We start from the raw sequence: 25,225 nt of genomic DNA, 5'->3' as shown, positions 1-25,225 counted from the left end.
CCGCAAAGAGGAAACGTACTCGGTTACTAAGCCTGCCAGAATGGGCGGGGCTTATGGCTATAAAAGCCCATTATTTAACCATAAAATCAGGTTAAAACGACTGAAGCGACAAACTCTGACAGATGGCAATAGTGCGGCAGGCTACGCAATAATCGTTCCCTACTGAGTACGTTCCCTTTCGAGAATGGTCACTTCATATTGTGTAGCTAATATGCAGTGGGGACGCAATGTAACACGCAGCACTATTAGCAACTGATTCCATCTCAACTGGAGCCTAGGGAAGCAAAAACAAGTTATTTGAAAAACTAAAAAATAATTATGTAGCCTCATCATGATCTCCCAAAAGATACAGAATATATATATTGTAAATGTACCTATACCATTTGATGATATGTTAATAGAAAGGACTGTTTTCTGCATTCAATACTTGACTATGAAAAATAAATAAATAAATTGGCTCAGTTGGGGGCAAAAATCGAGCCCATTGCCGTACACTGGTCTGAAGAACAAAATCGTTGTCAAAACTGAAATAATTATATTTCAAAAGATAAGAAGCCATCTCAATAACAAACTCTGAAGGTGGATTGACATAACGAAAAGTAATGTCTAAGGGCACTCAGTCCTTTTTTCATGTGAAATATTAGTATATAGACTTGTTATATCCAAAGTTAATAATAAAGAAATGGTAAATCATGTAACTTGGAAATCTTATTGATGAAATCAGTAGAATCCCGACTATAAGATGGTAACAAATGAACAAATGGTTTTATAAAAAAAAAAAATCAACATACTGAGATAAGGGAAGAGCGAATTAGTTTGTGCCACAAATGGACGACTAAATCAAATTCGGGTTCATTTAGTACACCTTTTAGACCAAAAAGTATCCTACTTTTAGCCCAAATGTGTCTAACCATACTATCCATACTTTTTAAAGTTTGGTCGAACAAAATGTGATGGAAACTTGCTCTTCTAGTGAAAAATCCTCTCATAATCTTTTGTTGAATGAGAAAATAGCTTACTGAATTGATAAATGATCCGAATATTATTATAAAACCTGCAGATAAAGGAGGGGTGATCGTAGTCCAAGACACGAGTAGGCCTAAATGCTAACACTGAATTCTCTCACAATTGCAGAATATAAGGTTTTAGAAACTTCCAAATGATCCCACTATAATACTTTGATACTTGATTTTTTAACAAATGCTAAACAGGTTGGATATCTCAATCGGAGTAAAATTTTTTGTTTTGTCAACCCCCGATTAGACCTGTTTTTTACACTCTTCCTAAAATCCATAAGAGGCTAATTGATCCTCCAGGTCGTCCAATTGTGGCACAGACTAACGTCTCTCCTCCAAAATCCAACCAAATAGGCTGAATAGTCTCTTTGAAAGTGCACTTGTGGTCGGGATGTAAAGAACATATCTTGCCAGGTTGATCAGGGCAGGGAACTGTGTGAATGCCACCACTGCGGAAAGCCGTGGGAATGCAGACCTCTACCACCCGGGACTATTGAGCTTAGCTTACGCTTCCAGCGTGCTCCCTCGGTCCACCTCATTCGATCCTCACCCATCCTGTGCCACAGACCTATGAGCCCTCACGGCTTCATCTGGCTCCGCCTTCACTCGAGTTCCGCCTCAGCCCTCCGGTGACACGTTTGGGCTGAAGCCTTAGGGGTTGCGTGGGTTGACCTGCTCTCCATCTGTGCCTAGGGCTCCACGAGTATCGGCTCTTTCACCCTCAGTTGTCACCATGGTTCTCCCTGCACCGCCATCGGTTTTCATCCCGGTTGGACTCTCAGGTGGGCTTCTCCCACCATCTGCACAACACTGGTTCCTTTCCTCTACCTCAGCACTTCACCCTTCTTGGAACTGTTACGCCCGTTTCACACATACGTATGCGGTGCGTGTTGCAGCGCTATAGTGCTTTCACAAATGTTGCGTTTGCAGTGCACAGCTGACCCACGGCTGTACCACAGACACATACTCACTTTTTTCAAATCCAGAAGTTATCAGCAACAATTTACCTCAACAAGGCGACATAATGAACAACACTCATCTCATTCGTGGAGGTGGAAAAACAAGTTCTTTGTGACGTGCAAGATTTATTGTATTAAAATTTAAATGCAAAAGAAAAGGTATGAGAGTCGGCTGTTTTTGTCAATTTTAAGTTTTAATTTAAAATGTTTGCGATTTTAATATAAGTACATGGTTAAATATTTGACCACTTGCTTGAGCAACTTAATATTTAAATCTATATAGAAGTAGCATTGAATTTAGCGTTGTTTAAATTGTGTACGTCTATTAAAGAGTGTATACGTGTACAAAGAGAATCGCAATGCTGACAACTTTTTTTTTTTTTTTTTTATGTTATAAAAGTTGCTGATAAAAAACTTCTGGATTTAAAATAAAAATAGTGAGTATGTGTTTGTGGTACAGCCGTGGGTCAGTTACGCACTGCAAACGCAGCATATGTGAAAGCACTATAGCGCGTGCTGCTCCTGCACCGTATACGCACTGCAACACGCACCGCATATGCACTGCACATGGAGTATGTGTGAAACGGGAGTTAGCGCGAGGTCACTCCTTTCCGGGAAGGGGTGTACTGTCTCAGTTATGTTCAGTTTGAGTATGTTTGCTGTCTTTGTTTCCATGGTTACTCATTTGATAACTCATTCTGTTCACCTGTTCCCTCATTAGCTCCCTCTGTTACTTTCCTGTATTTAAATCTCCCTCTTGCATTTGAGTTTGTCCGGTCTCATCTATGGGACGTATGAAATAAGTTTATGCGTACGTGATATGGCGTGGTATGTTAACCTGCCTTTATTCTTGGCCGCGTTTCCACCGAAATTACCAATTTGTCCCAGGATTTTTTTTCCCAGGAACTTTTTCTCCCCCAGACCTGTTGCTGTCTGCTTTTCCACCGCGGTCTAAAGTACTACAAAGATTAGGCAAATTAGTCCGTTGACGTAGGACTGCACGCTACTTTCCAGTTCATCCTCTGTATTTAAGCTTAATAAAACCTGAACCTCGTCGTCCATCGGTCATTTTTTTTAAACTCCATTGTTGATTCGAATAGAAACAACTGTTACTGCACGCACCACAACAGATTAAAAAAAAATGGTGGTTGAAATAAAATGCTGCGTGGAGCCAACAAATCAAAATGCGGCATGAACTCAACCAATCAGCATGTTCAGCGCCCAAGTCCCACCCCTGAAAGTTCCTGAACTTTGAAAAAGTACTACCTTGCTAGTAGGGACAAGCAGCTTATTATGCTGCTTGATATTGATAAAACTGGTATTTCTAACCATATGTTATTGTATTGTCTTAATTATAAACATGCTGGTTTACTACTACTACTACAAGCAGTATGCATACTGTGTTAGACAACCATCTATTGTCCAAACTAGGAATTCAATATTCAAAGAATGTTCAATAGATGTTTTAATGGCATTTATCACATGAACATACATATATCTTTCAAGCTGTGTAGGAATTTGGCAAATGACAGTGAAACATGAAATATTAACATCAAAATACACCTGCCACCTGCCAACTTGCACATGGTGGAAAATCTAAAATGGGTTGGCCTGAAGTAGCTACATTACTCATAGGTGTGGTTTTGGCGTAACGTGAAATAAACCAATCAGAGCATCATCTCACATTCCCTTTAAGAGCAGGCACGCTTGTTCCATGGCGGATTGCTATTATAATGGTGGATTTGCCAGGCGCACACCAGGATCGGTTCACAGCCGAGGAGACCAACGTTCTCGCCAGGGCCGTAAAACACAGAGAAGTGACATTGTATGGGGATGGGAGAAACCCACCCAAATTAGCTTCGGTTAAACAGGCATATAATAATTTGGGTAAATGTGTAAGCTAGATTTATGCCTATTTTTTCACATCTTCATGGACACCACAATGATTTCCCTCATGTGGAATATCTTTCCTTGTAATTATATATGGTTTGCAAAAATGGCAACTGCTGCGTCTGTGTAGATGAGAGAAGCAAAGTGTATGCGCTTTGTGCACACGTTACATTATGGTCAACCATGCACCCTTAAAATAGCATCTGAACGCGCCACTGACTTTAGACTAGGTTTTTCCTGGTCTGTGGCGGAATTGTTTTCTGGAACTGCAAAATAGCACCAGGGAACGTTTGCGCCGGAACACGCCTCCTTTTTGCTGAACCGCCCCCGGGAGCGCAAGTTCATTCCCTAATTTACCAACGTGCATCTGTGGAGGGAAAAGTCTGCTATGCGTCGGGTGCAAAATAGGAATGATACATGCGTCGGTGTACAAAGTCAATTGCACTGGGTGCAAGATAGGGCCCAATATGTGATAACAGCAAGATGTCAATCTTAAAATGATAATAAATATACCCGTCTCAATCAATGTCGGCAATGGTACCAGCAACAATACCATTGGTAGTGCAGTCGATTCAGTACCTGTGTCAGACTGATATGGAATTGTTGAATAAACTCTTTTTTTTTTTTTTTTTTGCACATTTGTCATTACTTGGAAAATTTGGGACCAGAAGTGAAACCACTGAGAACCCAATCTCATGTCATCTCATCAGTATGAGGAAGATTTTATCAAACACTCTGTCTCTCAATCAATCAGGAAGAATTTGACATATTTTCTTTTTATCTTCCATGATGTGTCTTTTTTTCTCCTTTTTTTTTTTTACAGAAAGATGAAGAGGAGGATCACGTAGATTATGTGCCTGTCAGTGATCATTTCACTAGGAAACTCCAGCGACAACTTCAGTCTGAACTAAAGAATGGGCTAAATTCTTTACCAATTATTGGTATTGTATGGATCAGTTTAGCATTTTGACCCTTAAAGCCTCAAAACTAATTCAGACCATGCATTTACATCTGTACCAAAAATGTGGTTTGATCTGTTGGGCAAACAGGTTCTGCATGAGTATGTGGTATTACTGGAAGTGTGTGAGCTGTCAGTAGTATGTGTTTCAAGCATCACTTTTAGAGTTATTCATTGTGTTCAACTTGTTAAAGAAAACTATGCATTAATTTTGAAAAACCATAAAGCAGATGACAATGCTAATCATTTCCCTCAGATACTACAGTGATTATACAATAAAATCATAATTTATTGTGGAATCTTCTTTAAACAGTGTTAGACGTTTTTCAGAAATGTTCTAATTTCTTTTCTGAGTGTTGTCTGATCCCAGTTTTACTGTAGTAACAATCACTAATAACTGTTGGTAAAAGTTTATTGCATGAGTGTTAAAATAATGTATAACTCTTAGCTTAGTTATTTCTGGTAACACACACACAAAAATATTTTAGAGACAAACAGATTCCAGCCTTCATGAATGAATCATGTTATTAATATGTATAATGAACATTCAAATATTTTTCAAGTTAATTTCCTTGTTTCTTGTATCCAGGAAATATTCTGTCCAGAGTGCAAACAACAGTTGTCATACTAAAACAGCTTATTAAAAAACTTTAGTGTTTGTAAAACTACAACATTCATGTCCAGTTCTTGTCGATGTTTGGTTAAAATATATATATATATATATATATATTAGCATATATTAGCTTTGAATGACTTTTCTTAAAATATTTACCATGTCATAAACATCATGAGACACCTCTATTGAGGCTTTATACATATTGATTACCACCAGCTGAAAGACAAATCCAAAAATAGGAACAAGAGAACAGAGTATTAAAGTGAAGGCAATCATTTTAATCAAACAGTGATAATATTCTCCCACTCAAACACAGCAGCAAAATACATGCCATGAGTTTAAAACAATCACACACAACAACCACAGCTGAACATACTTCATTAATAAAACTGAAAGAGACAAGATGAAAAAAAATATCTTCATCTACAAAAATGCAAAAGATAAAATGAAAGAACGAATCAGCACCTCATAAAATGTCACAGATGTTTTTTCACAACTTCAGGTAAGAAGACATTCACAGTTTTGCACATACAATTATATCTACTAAATGTATGAAGACTTACTATATTTTAATTGCATAATTTATCAAGTATACACACATTTGTGTGGCTGTAACACTCCTCCATCAAGTATTTCTCAGGTTTAACGCCAGAGTAACAATGTTTAACACAGCCTGTATCATGTATGCTTCCAATTACGGGCATTGAATATATATATAAAAAAAAAAAAAAAAAAACTCAACAAAGTGTTTCACCAACTTTAAAATAAACCAATGAATTTCCAAGCTTATTATGTCTGTTTTGGTTCCAGTGTAGCTGGTGGACATATAAAAAACCATGCTATTCACAGTTGGTCAACCAGTGTTTTCTGATCAAGGTGGATAACCAAGGGTTAGTGTGATAGTAATGTTTAAACTAAACACCAGCAACATATTGATGCCAGTCTTTTCCAGTTACAGCAACAACACCAGTAAAAACATCTTCAGTATCAGTAGTGGAGACTGTCCTTATGTATGAGACTGTGTTGAGGAGGACAATCTTGGTCATAATGATTGTCTTGTTGAGGTAATTGTAAAAAAACAAACACAGTCAGTTCTTTCAGAGGATGTAAACAGATGCTACAAAATAACTGATGTGTCAAACCAGATTAGTATTATAGTGCAAATGTTAAGAAACAGATATAATGCCTCACTTTAATAGTGAGCTTTAATAAAATAAGCTTTAATAAACCTCTACTGAGAAACATCAATCTACTGCTGGAAACTGTTGCTCTGTTTCTTACTTTATTGCTCATATACTGTTTAAGGCTAAATGTGTTCATTTACCATTAAAATCACTAAAAAACAAATGATAAGAAATCAGTTTTTGAAGTCGTATTTAAATTGGTATAATTTGACTGGTATTGGCACCGACCACTGAAATCCCGACACAATTACTCTGTGAGCGAGGAGAGTTTCAGCTGATCTTCTCTCTATCATTTCTTAATTCTCTTCAGTGTCTCTTTCAATGAAAGTATCAAAATTATAAATTATGTTACATTGTTTTATTTGGCAGCCTCGGCCTGAATTTGAGCCTAAGGGTCCTCTGTCCCATCTGGGTTATCAACATCCTGCAAGAAAGCACAGGTTCACAAAAGGTTAAAAGTAATGAGGAGGATTGATAGAGAATTGGAATTGTTTTGTTTTTTCTCCTGTTGTTTCTACAGATGTTTTCTTATGTAACATTATCTCTTAAACTGCACTGTCATCTTCTTTAGTAAAGTAATAAAAAAGGGAAGAATTATGATTTCAATATTGCATCTGAAATTCTTAAACCGTTGTATTGCTGTTTTATAATAAGACACTTGCTCTCTGAAAGACGTAGCATTGTTTCTCTAGTAATTGTTATTTAGTTTATTAGGTTATTAGGAGTTATTAGTGTTTTTGATAGTTTTGACACTGCCACACCTGTGAACATCTGTTTCTGTAGTGTTAATACTGTTAAAACATAGGATAAAATCAAGGATGAAAAAGATAACTATCAACAGTGTACATGTGTGTTACACCCTTAGTTGCACAAATCGCACGATGCAGGAGAATTACTAGAGTATTGTATTGCTATATTCAAGGAACTGTGTAATTAAAGACTTATTCAACAAGCCAAAGCCTCTTTCACACAGAGCGTTCATCACAGAAAATTGCCATAGAATTTCTAGAGAATGCCTTCTGTATGAACACAAACATGTCCCGAGATTGATCACCTAGTAACATTGCTGGGGTCAGTCCTGGGACGCGTCCTGTGTGAACAAAAGGCAGGACCAATGCCGTAAGATGTGTGTCGTAATGATGACACATTGTCGTTGACTCTTTGACAGGGGGGTTTAAATACAGATCAACGTTCACGTTGCACATTAATTAATGTCTGCTAACACGACACATCCTGATGTCACGTGTCTTTATGGGATCATTACGGGATGTGTGTGAACGCACGTACAGATTCAGGAAAACACTGGCAGTGTGAATGAACCAAAATCAAGCGATCCCGGGTGGCCGAGAGAGCTCAACACACTGCCACTGAAGAAAACACATGCAAATAGAAAAACACACCCGCAAATTAATAAAACATCTTCATCAGTTTCACAACACGTGTTCTCCAGATACTCACTACACAACCAAATACAGAAACACACTGCAAATAGCACAGAATACAACGGAAATGTTTCCAGGGGGCCCCAAAAAGTGATGAACCCGGCTGGGATGTGCTTATAGCCTGTGAGCATCCTTATGCCCCACTCCCTTCGAAAGGCAGACGGCAGAGCCCTTGAAGTGGGGACTTTGGAGTGAGCAGGGCACTAGTTTGCCGTTTAGTAGCCGTTTGGCACGCACTTGGTGAAGGGAACAAAGAAAGACAACGTAATTTCCTCATTATTTTCACCTGGGATGTTCCCATGACAGCGCAGCACTGTGTCCATCAGCTGAATAGCTGTTCTTACGACAGAAAATCCTTATTATTGCTGTTAACATAACGGTTGCAAATAAATATACATATTATACAAACATAGTTAAATATGCATTATATATCTGTGTGTGAATGTCTCAACTTTAAAACTTGCCTTCTCATCTTTGGACCATGCATTACCTAACATTTCTTATGAAACTTATTTAAACATAACATGACAAAGTTTGAACAATGTAACTGATGTATAGATTGATATCTTACCCTCATGTTCTTTTTCTCTATATTTTATTTTAATTTTATTTTTCAGCTCATTGTTAACTCTTCTTTTTTCATTTGTATTCTGATGACATAAACATGTCATCTCTCAATGTTTTGCAAAAAGAACATAGAGAGCATTCAGGGTCCCCTGAAACCATTTCTGTTGTGGTCTGCTATTTGCAGTGTTTCTGTATTTGGTTGTGTTGTGAGTATTTGGAGCACATTTGTGTTGTGAAACTGATAAAGATGTTTTCTTAATTTGTGGATGTTTTTCTATTTGCAGGGTTTTTTTTTTTTCAGTTGCAGGGCATTGAGTTCTCTCGGCCACCGTAAATGAGCACAGGGAACACAGGCAAGCGGAGGCAAACAGGGAAACCAAAACACCATGTTGATAAAACAACAAAACAGAACATAACTTTTACAATCCTATGTTGAAAAAAAAGAATTGTAATTATTTAATAATATAAAAATGTATTCCTTTAACTGTTCTTTTAAATGATTTTTACATAGTAAATCTCATATATCTTGTTAAATCAGCTGTAATACTTACATCCTGTTTTGTTTTATTATATTTGCTTTCACATACATTTCTACCATTTCACCACAGCAGCAGATACAGCAGCAAACACCAGCAGAACAGCAACAACTATTCCTGCTACAGCTCCTGAAGACAGACCTGAACCTGGAACAGATAAAGACATACAATCATCATTACGAGAGAGTGACTGATAATCCATCCAGTACGTAACATTGTAATTGTCACCAATAGCGCCTCTGTGGCCCTTTCCGACCGAACACAGCGGGAACCATCACCCGAATATTAGTTCCGCCCGGACTCTTTTCTCACACGGACCCAGTACTTTTCCGTCTCAGCTGTGGCTCATCATCCCATTAGTGATCGCCTTTATAAGGCGCGGACTTTCTCTTGTTCATTGCGAAGTCTTATCGTTCCCTATGGTCGTAATTCTGAGCGTTTATTTCTGTGTTGGATTTTCTGTGTATGACTCTAGACTGTGTACCCCGTTGACGATTCCTGCTACCTGCCATTGTGACCATTGCCTGTCTATTGAACTGTGTTCCGGATTACCTACGTTGTTCCTGTTTTCTGGTGATTATTCCTGCCTGTTGACGATTCTAAATAAAGCCTTGCAGATGGATCCGAATGTCTCAGACTCCTTGTTACAGTAATAATATGTTTTTAACAACAGCAGTTAAAACAGCATTAGCACTGTGAACTCAACAGGAAACACTGTTCACAGGAAAATTAATATGATGTATTTTTTTCATGTTAACATTAGTCAACGTGTTATTAGGTCAAAGATTGCTTTTAATAAACTGTCCATAAGCCAACATTTATTGGGTTGATTTCTAAATACCTTTTTTAAATTTCTCAATGGAAATGCATTGATAACTGAATTATACACTCACCAATGACAGAAACACTGAATCTCTTCACTCTAGTGATGCTGAAGCTGCTGTTGATGATGATGATCAGTAGTTTATATTCTCCAGAGTCTGTGTTTCTGGTGTCTGTGATGGTCAGAGATCCAGTCTGATGATCCAGCTTCAGTCTGTCTCTGAATCTCTCTTTACACTGAACATCTGTACAGATCTTACTCTGATCTCCAGTGATTTCAGCGATGAGAATGTCATTAAAATACCAAGACATCACATCACTTGGTTTTCTTATTTCACCAGAATCTAAAGTGACAGATTCTCCCTCCTGTTTATTCACTTCATATAGTTCAGAAGCAGAAACTCCTGAAACACAAACCAACAGATGCTGGAGGATCGTTTTGGGGAAAACATTTACATTTATTCATTTAGCTGACGCTTTTATCCAAAGCGACTTACAATTGCTATATATGTCAGAGGTCGCACGCCTCTGGAGCAACTAGGGGTTAAGTGTCTTGCTCAGGGACACATTGGTGTCTCACAGTGGATTCGAACCCGGGTCTCTCACACCAAAGGCATGTGTCTTATCCATTGTGCCACACCACCCATTAAACAAACTACAAAAGAACTGCACATGAATGTGATTGCACAAGCCCCTTCTTAACTATTGATCTGAAAAGAACCATTTATGCATGGTTTGTGCTTTTACACATTTTACATATTTTTATCCTCATTTAAACAGATAATAATCAGCAGATCAGAGGTGGTGTGATTAGACGATGTAATCAGAGCTCAACTGCAGCTTCCTTGTTAAAATACTCTTAAAACCAATAGCTTGCAAATGGAAATTATTTAGTTTTAAATCAAAACTTTTAATTCTGTAAACTGAGATAATTCTATAAACTGCCATTAAATAGCAAGTTTGTAAAGAGATTAACTGTATAATATATGCAAATTAATATACAGACAATAACTTAATACGTTTAATTTTATTTGAAAAAATAAATAAATAAACATATTAACAATGTGATTTAAGCACACATATACTACAGTTTAGTTTATATATAAACTAAAATAATAAACATTAATGACTCACCATGAACAGTAACATTGAAGATCTTATCACTGTTCCTGCTGCTGCTGATGATCAGTAGTTTATATACTCCAGAGTCTGTGTTTGTGATGTTTGTGATGGTCAGAGATCCAGTCTGATGATCCAGCTTCAGTCTGTCTCTGAATCTCTCATATTCATTACACTGAACATCTGTACAGGTCTGGTTGAGATCTCCACTGATTTGAGCAATGCGAATGTCATTAAAATACCATTTAATATCTTCTTGTTGGTTTGTTTGAACACCAGTGTTTAGAGTGACTGAATCTCTCTCCATCACTGACACTGACACTCTGTCTGATCCAATACCGAAAACACCTGGAGAAGAAACAGTTAAACAAAAACATATAAAAGTGTTGTGATTTCAACAATGCCCCCTTTCCCTATGCCTACATAGCTACATTTGTTCAATCATACAGTATTTTCATATCTCATTACGAATACTGACTATTGACTATTGAATATTGATAAATCTATTTTATCGTTGACCAGGAAGAAAGATTGTAACAAATCAAAGTCTTACCACGGTCGAGAAAAAACAAGTTCATTGAGAACAAATGAATGAAAAGCTTCATTTTCAACACTTTTCCATTTTCAACACGGAAAAAAATGACAGCAAATTCCGATCCATACAAATGTTCTGTTCTTCTGCTTTATTGGAGACGGAGTTGTTTAAAGTGAAATTAATTTCGAACTTCCCTGAGGAGCGCGCGATGACGAGGAAATGGGGGTGTGGCGTTTTCTATCACGCAGCCTAGGCTTTTCGTCGTGTTCTGTTTGTAAAACATCGTATCATTTTATTGAATTAATATTGTTAAATTAGACTACTGCCTGGTAAAGAGTTTTGAACACTACATTATAGTATTTTAATAAAAAAACAAAGTCTTCAATAATCACTTAAACTAAAATATGTCATAAGTTTAAGGGTTAGGTTATTTTAACTAACTGTATTTAAAAAAAATACAATGTCCCCATCAAGATAGCTATGCACATGAGTATGGACGTGTATTTAAAGTGCAGCGACTAAAATATTTTAGTAGCCTATGTTCATCTGTCATTGATTAATAAATTAATACAAGGGTAAACAAAGTTTATCTTTAGACTGCGTATCATGTAATGTTTGATTACATTTATGTTAGATTTGGGGGGAAAAATACATAGAGAGCATATAAAATAAGACATAACATTGAGAATTTCAGATAACCATCAAACACATGATGCAAGTTTTGAAGCCGCAAGAAAGATAATTACATCATGGATGAATTTAAACATTAAGCTTTCACAGACAGAGTTCTGTAACTTTACATTTAATATCATTAGTTAATACTGCCTGTCAAACAAAGTTATTTATTCAGTGTAATTGAGAACTTGAGTCTGACCTCATGGCCTTTCAGACAGAGCTCAGAATACAATCCTCTTTAATAATTTTTTATCCCATTAGCACCTGCTGGTAGATGTTGTAACTACACACACTGCAATGAGCAGCTCTAATCATGATGTCTGGGCTATAGAAATATGACTTCTCAAAAAAGTTGCATAACAAGGACCGCAGTCGCCTCTCATCTGGGGAATGAGGTTTATACACTTTTATTAGCCTACATCCGTTACACTCACTCCCCTAAACCTCACTCCCATCCGGGTCACAGCACCAAATGTAACCGTTCCTATTTGACATGCTCTGGGTGGGATTCGAACCCAGGTCTCCGGCATGGGAGGAGGGCAATGCTAACCAGGATGCTGAAGACCACACCCAGCATCAGCTGCTAGGCTGCTAGCACGCCTCTTGAGATCAGGGTTTGAATTCAATGTCTTATCAAAAGACGACACAGAGGACTAACATACAAACCACAAATTTACTGCTTTTTTTCTGGTGTATTATTTAGTGTTTTGTTTAGCTGTCAACATGTGTACGTTATCAAAGATGCATGATGGATAAGTGTGCAGTTGGACCTGTAGCTCTGATTTGACTGTTTTTGAAACATTATTAGGCTGTAAAGCTGTTCTTATCAACTGTAAGTTTCATAAACAGCAGGACAGGAAGAAACTCTTTGCTTACACACTATACGCACATGCACTGAATAGCCAAGATTGTTGTCCACTAAAAAGATAAAAGTATGTTTCTATAGAAATCAGATTGCATCAGGTTTCAGTTTGACTCAGTTGAGCTGCTAGTGTCAATGTGAAATGGCAGATTGTTTTATCTATTTTGTCCCCCCACCCCCCATTTTGAAGTGAATTAAAAATATATTTTAAAATCAACTTTATAATAGGCTCTCTAAACATGAAATTTAGGAAGATTCATTTAATAATCCATTCTAATTTTACATATTTATCATAGTAAGGAAACTACGTTTGAATAATTATCATAATTATCAGTGTTAAATGATCAAATGAAGACTGTTTTCCACTATTAGGTATAGTTTACGTCTTAAGAGACAGAAGAACATGTATATGTTATATATAAAATCATAACACACTTTCGGTGAGTGTATGTAATGTGTGTGAACTAGAAGGGTCAAGGGCTGACGTGGGAGGATTCATATGCATGCAAGATTAATAAATTGATGGTTATCAGCGGATTGTGTAACTAGATCAAGCGTTTCACTGAGCAGCTGAAGAAAATGTTTCACATGTTTGTTTTGTTCTGTTTGTGCTTCTGCCGTCTGATTGGTAAGTTTTAAATATATTATTTTGACTTAATAACAGTAGCATTCTTCACAGATGTTAAATCATTGAAAATAATGGACATTACCATAGTAATTTCAACCAGTGGAAGCTCAGAAAGAGAATCCTCCATTGAGCTACTTTCAAATCTTCAGTATTTAAATGAATTTGTGTTTTAAAATATCCCTAATATCTCTAAAAATGATAACCATGACAAACAACAAAAGTAATATAAAATTCATTAATCAAAATGTGCAAGAAACATGTTTTATGCACTGATATATATGTTCACATATTCACAAGGTGTTAAAAATATAAATATGTTGTAACTGACTTTGTAGTGTCATTTATTTTGCTCTATGCCAGATGACTTTTAAAAACACCATAAAAATATTTTTTTTACTTCACACACATATGTCTGTTCATGTATCTCACCTTTCATTTTCTTTTGTCTGTTTGCTGCTGTTGTGAGTTTTTTTTTAATTCACATTTAAAAACTTTAGCTGATTTCAGGCTTTGTAAACCATCAGAGGCCGTAATCTGTGTAAAATCTGTTTGTTCATCAGGTGTGTTTGGTGCTGATGAAGTGAAGTCAGTGTCAGTGATGGAGGGAGATTCTGTCACTCTAAACACTGATGTTACTGAAATACATGAAGACGAAGATATACTGTGGACATTTGGAGCTAACAACTCTCTCATAGCTAAAATTAAAAAGAAGAAGCAAATCTTTTCCACATGTGATGATGTTTCTGATGGGAGATTCAGAGACAGACTGAAGCTGGACGATCAAACTGGATCTCTGATCATCACAAACACCAGAACTGAACATGCTGGAGTTTATGAAGTAAAGATAAGTGGAAATATACTGACAACAAAAATATTCAGTGTTTCTGTCTATGGTGAGTAAAAAGCTCATTTGTCCTTGTCCACATATTCTTGCTTTATTAGTTTTATTATACATCAAAAATGAAAATTCTGTCATTAATTACTCATCCTCGTCTGTCACACATTTCAACGGCACTACGGGTAGAAATGTTGAGAGATATAGGAAATGTTTCTGATCCAAGCTACCTGATGATGGCAGTAATGCACTGTTAAGTGCGATTGCCAATAAAAGGAAAAGAAGAAGAAGTAGTTCAGCATCCGGTATTGTGCATATACCACACTGTTGTGTGTTGTTGGCTCTTTTTTTGTTAGTACTTGTTTAATAAATCTTGGAATCGTCTTCGTCTTCTGTGAATTTCAGTGTTACAGAATACCTGACTTTAAACACAAAATATGGGCATTTCCCGCACCCATCAAAACCCAACCGTCTACTAACCTGTTTTCAGAACGGCTGCTCGATTGAAGAATATGTGATGGAGTTTCTAGATATTTCACACCAGCTCACCTAGACAGATGACGTCTTAAAGAACGTGTTTGGACTTGGACTGGATGTTCCTCTGTACCAGCCAGTTTCAGCCACTAAACCATGTTCATTCATACAATACCTGGATCATGTGCTGTTGTTGAACGGTTCAGCCTTCACTGTGGGTGAGGCTGATAATTAGTCACTCAACCACCATCACCAGCCATCTTCCTTGCCACACAGCCTGAATGTCTTCAAGTCATACCTGCTGCCTCACCGCCTGAGCCCTCGGCAAAGATGGCCGCTGCCTCACCGCCTGAACCCTCGGCTAAGATGGCTGCTGCCTCACCGCCAAAGTCCTAAGCCACGATGGCCGCTGACGCCACGCCGCCACCACGTCTGAGCCTGTATCTGTTCCTGAGCCTGTATCTGTTTCTGAACTCCCACCCAGCCTCCCTCTCCCGCCTCCTCCAATCATCCATCTCTCATCCCTGCCTCCACTGCTTCCTGTCAGCCCCTCAGCTCACCCTCAGTCCATCTTCGGTGACGTATGTTTGCCGCAGGTCTGCCAGTCGCCAACTCCATCAGGGTCGGTGAATCCCCGGTCTCCGCCTCCAACCTATGCGACCAGGGCTCCACTTCGACCTGTCGGTCCATTAGCTCCACCTTGGCTCCTACCTCCCTCATTTCCACTGTGGCCCAACAGTCCACCAGCTCTGTCAGGCTTCCTCGTCCCCTGGCTTTCGCCTTGGTCGTTCGTCGGCCTGCCCTTGCCTCGGGACTACACTCTTCTGGCTTCGCCTCATCCCTTCATTCCTCTGGCTCCATTGGGCTCCTCACTCCCTCCAGCTCCACCTTGGTCCTCTGTCGCTCCGGCTCCACCGCGGCCTTCTGGATTCCAGCCTGCATCTCGGTCGACCAGAGCCGTCGGCATCGCCATGTCCCTCAGAATCCTCAGCATTGCCTTGGCTCGTCTGCTCTCTGGCTTCATCTGGGTATCCTCTTCCACCTGCTCTGCCTCCGCAGCCGCAGTCTCCCGAGCTGCCGGCACCAGAGTCTACATACCCTCACCCTCCTGCCTTCTGTCTGCCCTTCACCTGCTCTTCGTCCTCCTCCTGAGTCCCCTCCCTCCGCAGTTGGTACAAACTCTGCTTCTTCTTTTTTTTAAGTAGGGACGAATAGAAATGATTTGTTTTAATTAACATTATGCCACAAATACTGCCGTTTGAGCTTCAGATAGTTCCTTTAACTATTTACATATCAAATGATTTAATCCTTTTATAGTTTGAGATGACAGACACACTGACACGCTACACTAAAACAAGATGGTTGTTTAGAATTATCCATATTTCTCTATATTTTCTTATATTTTCCAGCTCATCTGCCTGTTCCAGTCATCAGTAGAGACTATTCATCATCATCATCAAATTGTTCATTGGTGTGTTCATCAGTGTTGAATGTGTGTGATGTGACTCTCTCCTGGTACGCAGGAATCAGTGTATTGTCCAGCATCAGTGTGTGTGATCTCAGCATCAGTCTCTCTCTACCTCTGGAGGTGGAATATCAGGATAAAAACACCTACAGCTGTGTGCTGAACAATCCCATCAGCAACCAGACCACACATCTGGACATCAACACACTCTGTCACACATGTGCAGGTAGGCCTACTTTTGTGGTGATGTTATTTGCAAAGCTCAGCTCTGTCTTCTGTTGTACTGACACATTCACTCACAATAATGACTGTCTCTCTTTTCCTCTCCTTCAGTTCCTCCAGTCTCAGTGTCTCTGATAGTGTTGGTCTCTGCTGCTGCTGGATCTCTGATGATTGTTGCTATAATCGGGATCTGCTTTATCTATAAGAAAGGTAGAAAAACAGGTCAGGAGAGCAAGAAATTAATGCTTGTCAATGTTATTTATACAGTCCAGACCCAGGAGGAAGACAGAACCGATTCAGCAGTGTGTGATCCAACAACACCAAAAACGGTAAGATCATTTATGACTGTTGCAGTCAGTCTGATTGAAAATTGCTGATTGAAGTTTAGTATACATCAGACGGTCAGTGAACATTCGTATGTCGTCTCAAGGGAGGCTCAAGTGTATGCATTGTTTGCAACTCAAGGTAAACACCAACATACAATATTTCCATTTTACAGACCTATACATTCCTTTACGCAAATAAAAATGTATAAGCAGTCTGAAAACACAATGTCCATTACAATTAAACTTTCTGACTACTTGATGTTGGTGTCATCAATTTCATCATCTGAAAGGGCGCTTAACAAAAATATATTTTTTAAAACTCTGCTTATAAAGTTTCAAATTCCTAATATTAGAATAAAATCGAAGTGTTGAGCTATATTTCACATGGAGAATCAAATATCAAAAGGATTGTGTTATTTAAATAGACGTACACTATGTCTCATTTCATGAGCCATGTGGTGCCTCACATTCACACTCTGATTATAATCATTAGATCAGCGTGTGAACGTGACATTATGTTGGTTATATTCGAATCGTATGAGATCGTGTGAGATTTGTTATCTACATTATTTGTTATCTAAGAGTATACTCTGACACTTCAATGATATTTCTCATCAAAACGCTAAAGCACTCAGTGTTTGAATAAAAAAAGATTTTCACAAGCGGCAGCGTACATTTTAAAACTCTAAACAAAAATTTCAACTTATGAGATGCACATTTAAAAAAAATTCAGCATTTTATTTATTAGGTTGGTACAATATCAAACCTACAAAGTATTGGGCTGCAAACATTTATCTGCCTGATGCAGATACAGTGTCAGGTTTAAGACATCTGCTAGAAAATACAGACTCTATAACGGGTGAAAAACTCAGTTTCTGTAAGGCCACAGTGTAATTAAACGCACCTGATCCAGCTAATTATAGTTATATACTCTTACATAATATATATAGTTATACTCTTTATTATGGTGAACATATTTAGACAGTTTGTGAAACCTGTTTTGTTTTCAGACAGTTTAATGTAAAAAACTCTACAAATGTTACTGCCACTCTTCAACAGAAGATGTTGCTAGGCAACAACAAGAACAATCCTCCATAGGCTAGACCACCCCATTTTAAAAACACTCAGTCTGACCTTCGCGTCCTTCGAGGGATGCAGCGTCTGAATTGGGACCAAGCTCGGCTCCAGCTTTCCGATGTAAGATGGGCCAAGTGACAATCCTGGTGGACCGGGGTTTTAGCATTTTTTTTTTTTTTTTTTTCACTGTAACAAATGTTGTATCTTTATTTTATCACAAAAGTAGCAGGTCTTAATGGACTCTATATAAACACAGAGCTCAACACTAAGGAGTTTATGGTGAGGCCTATACTTGCCCTTCCAAAATTTTCACTAGCTCCACTAAATAAGTTAAAAAATAAATGCATACACAAAATAGAACGCACAAAAACAGAACAAATAAGGTCAGATCAGGTATGTCAAACAGTATTCATAATATGCATTAAAAATAATCCTTATTGAAGCTTAAGTTATTCAGTCAAGGTCAGCAGCAGGTGTATTAAGCTACTGTCACTTTAAGAACAAATGCACTGATCTGACACATTTCAGATATTCCCCCAACTGTTTACATTCATTAAGACTTTTTATTTTACATCAGTTAAGATTGTTTACTTGGATACAAGCCAAAATGGGCATTTTTACAATTTTGTGTGTACTCATTCATTTAAGCGCGATAAGACACAAAGATCTCAGTTCAGACTTGTGAGTATGTGCAGTGAAAACAGCGCGCGGTTACCAAATTGAGTTTCTTTCGAGTCTTCTTGCACGTGAATTGTTTAAAGTCATTTGAATGTTTATGAAGACCGTGGTCACGTTTTAATACTGCTTTCTAAATAACAAGTGGAATTTTGATATCAAGCAGCGAAAACCCAATCTCACTCAAAATCTGGAGCTGAATTGAACATCACACCAATTTTACAATCAGTCCTTGTTCGGTGTGGGGCCAGGGTGGGCCAAACTCCTGATTGGGTGGGCCATGCCAACTCTTGCCCCCCTGTGGGCCTGATTGAGACACAGCCTATATGTGTGTTGGAGCAGGGCTGGAACTAAGCTCTGCAAGGCTATGGCCCACCAGGAATTGGGTTTTGCACTCCTGCTCTTTATCCTTGCTATTATTAGCAAATCAATTATTTTACAGACACTTTAATAAGGTCTTGTTTTAAAGGATGGTCTGCAATTAATGTTCACTTTGCATCAGCAGTTCCTGATTGTGTTTTTGTTTCCTTGCAGAAATCAAAGAAAGAGGTCATGTACGAAAATGTCCCTAAAAATTGATGATAAAAAACTGGATCTACTGGATCTGATGTTAGAGCTCATACGGCTACAAATGTTGAGTCACAACCTTTGGTTTCTCACAGAATCTCTGTTTTGCTTTTGATCTTTCTATGACATTTTGATCACATCTGTTTTATTTTTTATAAGTTCTTTTTGTGATGTCTGATATTTTGTTGCTCTGTATTAGTACTGTAATGTAGTGGTTCACAAATAGTACAGCATCCAGAAACAAAATTTAGTTTTTTAGCTTAACATCACATGGAAATTTACTAACTTTATTGAATATTCAATTCTCTTTTTAAATTGAATAGTGAATGCATTGCATAATGCTGTACAGTAGTCTGTAAAGGCGAGATTTTTTTTTTTACCCCCCAAAAAGCAGAGGAAACTCTTCTAAAGATTTAATTGGTCATGTCAATCACAGTGCCGATTGCCTAATCTACACCTAACGCGCTTATTTGCTAAAGGCCTCGATATACTTCAAGTGAAATTGAAGAATGAACTGCTGTGATGTCAATTTGAACAAAATCAGACTTAAAAACGAAGTTCGTTTTGGGAGTTTGAAAAACAGCTTGCCAAAGCGAACATCCGGAAAAACTTCCCGCAGGTAAACACCTTTGTACTCCCATTGGTCCGTGGCGATTTTGTAATAGGTAAGAGTGGGCTGAGGCTCCGCCTTCTATATTAAAAAAAAATTCTGGTTCACATCTCCTATTCAGTCTGTCGAGGTCAGACGTCTGCGAGTGAAAATATGAGCGCACTGGAACACTGCCGTAGAAAATTAAGTTGTACTTCCGATGAAACGACACTGACACTGTTTTTCATGTTAATACGGTAAAGCTGCTTGATTATTGTATAAAGTGACTTACTGGAGTGTAGAATTGCAGAGCTTGTAACATATCCATGTTGCTATGATCAGATGCTCTTCTTATGCTTTATTAAAATGCTTGCTGTTTTCTCAATTTTGTTGTGGTTATTTTGTTATTGAGAGGAAAGCGCACAGCACATATTTACATATTCATCTTACCCTTGCTCTCAGTGTCATGATTCTGTCTTGTCTTTGTATTTCTCTAGTCTTGAGGCAGGATAATGACAGACCCATGTTGTATGTGCAAGCACATGGCCTTGTATTTGGACCATGTGCTTGTGTTGTCTCGTCATCTAGCCCCGCCCTCCTTGTTATCCTTGTTTAGTCATTATTGTTTCCCCATTATCACCTGTTGCCCTCATCATTTGTTCCCTATTTAATCCCCTCATGTCTGCTGCCTTGTGTCGGTTCATTGTCAAACATTGTGTGACTCCTACATGAGTGTTATTCATTATCATTGCTAATCATACCTGTGAGTACCTTGTGGAAAGTCTTGTCATTGTGAGAGTATTTATTAGAAGTTTTGTGTGTTTATTGTCTAGTCATAGTTTAGTCTTGTCAGCCTATGATTCCTTGTCCTGTCCATGTTTTGCCCGCTCGTGGGTTTTGTTTTCCTGTTTTTGTACCAATAAACCTAGTGTTCATTGTACACTGTCTGCATTTGGGTTTATCTCCTTGCATCTTCATGACACTCAGCAGTGTGAGCGGCGTCAGATGCTCGATTACAGTATATCACTGCTCACATATTCCAAACTTCGTTTTACCCCTGAATGAAGAGCGAGAATAAATTACCTTTATTCTTTAAAGGTAAAAGTCTTTCTAATAGGAAAACATGATTTAACTTGAACACTAGATAACGAAAGTTACAATCACTTTAGCTTTCAACATTATAAGTGTAAAAGAAAAGATTCTCGAAGCCTTTAAAGCAGGCAAAGTTATTTATTAAGTTACATGTTTAAATATACAGACAGAAGAATGAAACAACTTACTGTATATAAAGAGTTAGCTGAAAAAAACAATGCACTGCTGTGCAGAAGAGGCCTTAAAGCCTTTCTCCCAGATCAACAGTTATCTTTCCTTCATATACCCTGAGTAAAGCATTGTTAAATATGAGTGAAATTACCACACGGAAACCAAAAGATACCCAGACAGCAATGGATCTGGGACGACACCATGTTGCTGTCTAGGTATGGCAAATGTGTAGTGATCAAGAAGGGGAGAAGAACATTAACATAATTATTCTCCTAAATGCATGTTTAAACAATGTTACCTAGATTTGACCTTAGGATACTTTAATATATCTATTAAATTCACTACTAAGGGCTGCACGATGTTAAAGAAAATGCGATATCTCATTAATAATGCGATATGTGATATGATAATGTTTAAAATGTGTAAAATAAACTTAAATTATCTTAAAAAATATATTTAAAATTAGATAACCTACATATACGTGTTTCACATTCTTTTTGTGACAAGAAAACATGCCTACAACTTCTGAAAGTGTCAGTAGTGCTTTACTATAGCATAAGAAGTGTTATTTTAACATCAGTGTAAACCATGGGGTTTAGGGTTTCAGGTAGGCCTATTGCGCAGCCCTATTCACCACCATTCAGTTCAGTTTATAAGCTGTCAGATTAGACTAAACATGGCATAGTTAACATATTAGAACACATGTAGATAAACAGTATGTAGTTGAAAGCATATACAGTACTGTATGTCCTGTGAAGCACCTGGTACAGAAATGGTCCAGATATTGAGGTGCAAACTGTCTCTCCCGACAGAACCATCCTGTGCCTGGAGTGTCCCATCAGTCCTCAATCAGTTACTTATGTTACATTGTTTTATTGGGAGCCTCGGCCTGAGTCTGATTTAAGGATTTTACATGTCCTCCAAAGGAATGTCACTGGGATCATGTGGTGGGTTATCAGCATCACCCTCCTGTAAGAAGACACAGATTCACAGAAGCTTAAAGTCATGAGGAGGATTGATGTTTCAGATACACAAACACAAATACTACTCCAGATTTGTGTTTTATGTTCAGAGGATTTCAGTTCCTTAATATTAAACACTGTCTATAAACTGCATCAAACTGTCATCTCCTGTACTCCAGTGTTACAAAATTACGTATTATGATTTCAATATCACATCTAAAATGCTAAAACTGTTGAATTGGCATTTTTACAAGACTTGCTGACAAAAGTCGCACTTTATGTTTTTAAATGATTTTTTTATTTGGTTAATTTTGGCATTATTTGTGTTTTTGATAGGTTTGACTGCCTCACTGGTGAACTGTTAAAAATAAAGGACAAAAAATTACTATTCATTCACAGTTTACATTTATGTTTGTATACAGAATTAAATCCCTATTTCTTGTTCAATCAGCTATTTGTAATACTTACATGCTGTTGTACTAGTGTATAGATCTTGTGGCGATAGTAAATCACACCAGCAGTTACAACTGCAGAAACCAGCAGAACAGCAACAACTATTCCTGCTACAGCTCCTGAAGACAGACCTGAACCTGGAACAGATAAAGACAGACAGACAATGTTAACAGCTCGACTGATAATACACCCAGTATCTTTGACTCATATTTACACCTTTATACCTTATGCATACACATTTCTGGTCATCAGTTGTATGATATTGATTTAACTTATAAATGGCAACTTCTGTTGTTTTTAACACTGGCAAAATCACTAAGACACTCAACAGAAAACAATATTCACAGGAAATTTGCATTTCTCAAGTCAATAACATTAGTCAAAGTGTCATTGAGTCAAAGTTCTCTTATTTAAACTGTCCATACCCAACAGTTATTGGGTTGATTTAAAAATATAGAACTGCTTTTTTTCTCAAAAAGAAATTGCATTTAATGGCTGAATTATACACTCACCAATGACAGAAACACTGAATCTCTTCACTCTAATGATACCAAAGCTGTTGTTGATGATGATCTGTAGTTTATATTCTCCAGAGTCTGTGTTTCTGGTGTTTGTGATGATCAGAGATCCAGTCTGATGATCCAGCTTCAGTCTGTCTCTGAATCTCTCTTTACACTGAACATCTGTACAGATCTTACTCTGATCTCCAGTGATTTCAGCGATGAGAATGTCATTAAAATACCACGTCATCACATCATTTGGGTGTTTTATTCTAAAGTAATCTAAAGTAACAGATTCTCCCTCCTTCACTGACTTTCTCTTCACTTCATCTTGTTCAGCAGCAGAAACACCTGAAACACAAACCAACAGATGATTCAATTCTAGATGAAAACAACAAATGCCACAACATGAGAGAATGAATGAAATTGCATAAACCCTTTAACTTTCGATCTGAAAAGAAACAATTAGTTTTGTACTCAAACCCATTTTACATGTATTACATGAAATCCTCATTTTAACAGATAATAACAGAAGCTGATCAGAGATGTGTGATTAAACACTGTCGACTCCCTCTGAGCTCAACTGCAGCTTCCTATGAAAAAAACTGTTAAACTAACAACTTGTCAATGGAAAAACTGTACGAGATCTGAATACTGTAAGAATAATAACTCAGAAAAAAAAAGATAAGAAAGAACCGAATATCATTGGGGAAAAAATCTGGCAAATTTTTAAACATATATAAACTGCATTTAAACATTAAACATTCACCAACTCACCATGAACAGAAACATTGAAGATCTTTCCACTAATGCTGATGCTGCTGATGATCTTTAACTCATAAACTCCAGAGTGTGTTGTGTTGATATTTCTGATGGTCAGAGATCCAGTCTGATGATCCAGCTTCAGTCTGTCTCTGAATCTCTCAGTGCCTTCATTACACTGAACATCTGTACAGGTCCGGTTGAGATCTCCATTGATTTGAGCGATGCGAGTGTCATTAAAATACCATTTAATATCATCTTGTTGGTTTGTTTTAACACCAGTGTATAGAGTGACTGAATCTCCCTCCATCACAAACACTGACACTTTATCTGATCCAACACCGAAAACACCTAAAGAAGAAATGAACAGTTTTTCTACAATATATATTTTAATCCTGGTGTTTGAATCTCCCACATAAATAGTGTTTACATTACACTTTAATAATTTGGCAGAAGTTTTTATCTAAAGCGACTCACATTACTTTCAAGCTACATTTGATCAGCTGATGTAAAATACATCAACTAGGGCTCTCAAAATCAACATTTTAAAGCATGCAATTTATTTGTCCAGTTTAAGTCGTTAAAAATATTTAACACAGCATCTGTTTATTTTCCTGCCATCCTTTGGCTATATGATGATCAAGTGCTATTAAAACATTCAAGCACGCCAAGACAAATATCTAGACGCTAAGTTATGATTTAAAAAGGACACGCAACAGGAACGAGTGCAGTTGACAATTGAAGGAGACAAGCTTTACACTAAGTTGAACAGCTAATACTGTATATCTACATTTTAACATGCCTCTGGTCGTAGAAATTTTTAGATGGATACTGAGGCTTTTTAGGTCAGGGTAGGATCTGAGATCTGTTACATTCAATGTTTTAGCCTTTTTGCTATACAGGAGGTAGACAAGGATTTAATATAGACCTTAACATCTTGAAAGTGAGAAAAAATGGGGGTCACTTTCATTGTTTTACATTAGTGGATCAAGTATTTTGCAAGTAAAATAGTTATGTTGGAAAGAAAATACACTCAAAATGTTTTTGAATTTTTGCCTCTTGTTCAATGTAATTAATCAAAATAATCTAAAGTAACACTATTTTTAACATTTTGTAACAACTTAATTTAATTGCGTTAAATCAATATATTTAAAACCGAAGTTTACTTAATTCATTTGTGTGATATAACTACATGAATATTTTTTGTTGACAACTAACTGGGCTGTGGATCTGTAGTTCCCAGCAT

The 25,225-nt window shown here is 37.5% G+C and overlaps 3 protein-coding genes and 1 long non-coding RNA gene across 4 annotated transcripts in view; 2 read left to right on the top strand and 2 right to left on the bottom strand.

The window, feature by feature from the left end:
* The window catches only part of LOC307169866 (uncharacterized protein), a 114,743-nt gene extending 102,903 nt beyond the window's left edge, over positions 1 to 11,840 (bottom strand). Inside the window, exons 1-5 of the mRNA XM_079890745.1 lie at positions 11,663 to 11,840; positions 11,125 to 11,457; positions 10,062 to 10,394; positions 9,184 to 9,315; positions 5,699 to 7,047 (exon numbers count right to left, since the gene is read on the bottom strand). Coding sequence (XP_079746871.1) covers positions 9,224 to 9,315; positions 10,062 to 10,394; positions 11,125 to 11,457; positions 11,663 to 11,714 — 810 coding nt within the window. The 5' untranslated portion in view covers positions 11,715 to 11,840 and the 3' untranslated portion in view covers positions 5,699 to 7,047; positions 9,184 to 9,223. Of the gene's footprint in view, positions 7,048 to 9,183; positions 9,316 to 10,061; positions 10,395 to 11,124; positions 11,458 to 11,662 lie in introns of the transcript that reaches the window.
* The window catches only part of LOC307169827 (cell adhesion molecule CEACAM1-like), a 444,926-nt gene that overhangs the window by 323,355 nt on the left and 96,346 nt on the right, over positions 1 to 25,225 (bottom strand). The window contains exons 2-3 of the mRNA XM_079890655.1: positions 23,995 to 24,330; positions 23,269 to 23,568 (exon numbers count right to left, since the gene is read on the bottom strand). Of these exons, the coding sequence (XP_079746781.1) occupies positions 23,269 to 23,568; positions 23,995 to 24,330 (636 nt within the window). The remainder of the gene's footprint in view (positions 1 to 23,268; positions 23,569 to 23,994; positions 24,331 to 25,225) is intronic.
* Positions 1 to 25,225, top strand: part of LOC307169900 — a 351,093-nt gene that overhangs the window by 323,371 nt on the left and 2,497 nt on the right. Inside the window, exon 3 of the long non-coding RNA XR_013823233.1 lies at positions 22,229 to 22,273. This is a non-coding gene — a long non-coding RNA (uncharacterized lncRNA). The remainder of the gene's footprint in view (positions 1 to 22,228; positions 22,274 to 25,225) is intronic.
* Positions 13,706 to 20,423, top strand: LOC307169853 (SLAM family member 5-like). The gene is made up of 5 exons (XM_079890697.1): positions 13,706 to 13,809; positions 14,370 to 14,702; positions 16,528 to 16,809; positions 16,917 to 17,134; positions 19,418 to 20,423. Exons 1-5 carry the CDS (start codon positions 13,761 to 13,763, stop codon positions 19,460 to 19,462), a joined length of 927 nt encoding a protein of 308 aa, XP_079746823.1. The 5' UTR covers positions 13,706 to 13,760; the 3' UTR covers positions 19,463 to 20,423.

This window comes from Squalius cephalus, assembly GCF_949319135.1.
Source record: "Squalius cephalus genome assembly, chromosome: 13".
NCBI lineage: Eukaryota > Metazoa > Chordata > Actinopteri > Cypriniformes > Leuciscidae > Squalius > Squalius cephalus.
This window is presented reverse-complemented; position numbering and strand designations above follow the sequence as displayed.

What these genes read in the sequence shown, in the direction of transcription:
- LOC307169853 (XM_079890697.1), top strand. Translation starts at nt 13,761, where the DNA reads ATGTTTCACATGTTTGTTTTGTTCTGTTTGTGCTTCTGCCGTCTGATT. An exon ending in ACTCTGTCACACATGTGCAG is followed by an intron (nt 16,810 to 16,916) that starts GTAGGCCTACTT and finishes CCTCTCCTTCAG; the next exon opens with TTCCTCCAGTCTCAGTGTCT. An exon ending in ATCCAACAACACCAAAAACG is followed by an intron (nt 17,135 to 19,417) that starts GTAAGATCATTT and finishes GTTTCCTTGCAG; the next exon opens with AAATCAAAGAAAGAGGTCAT.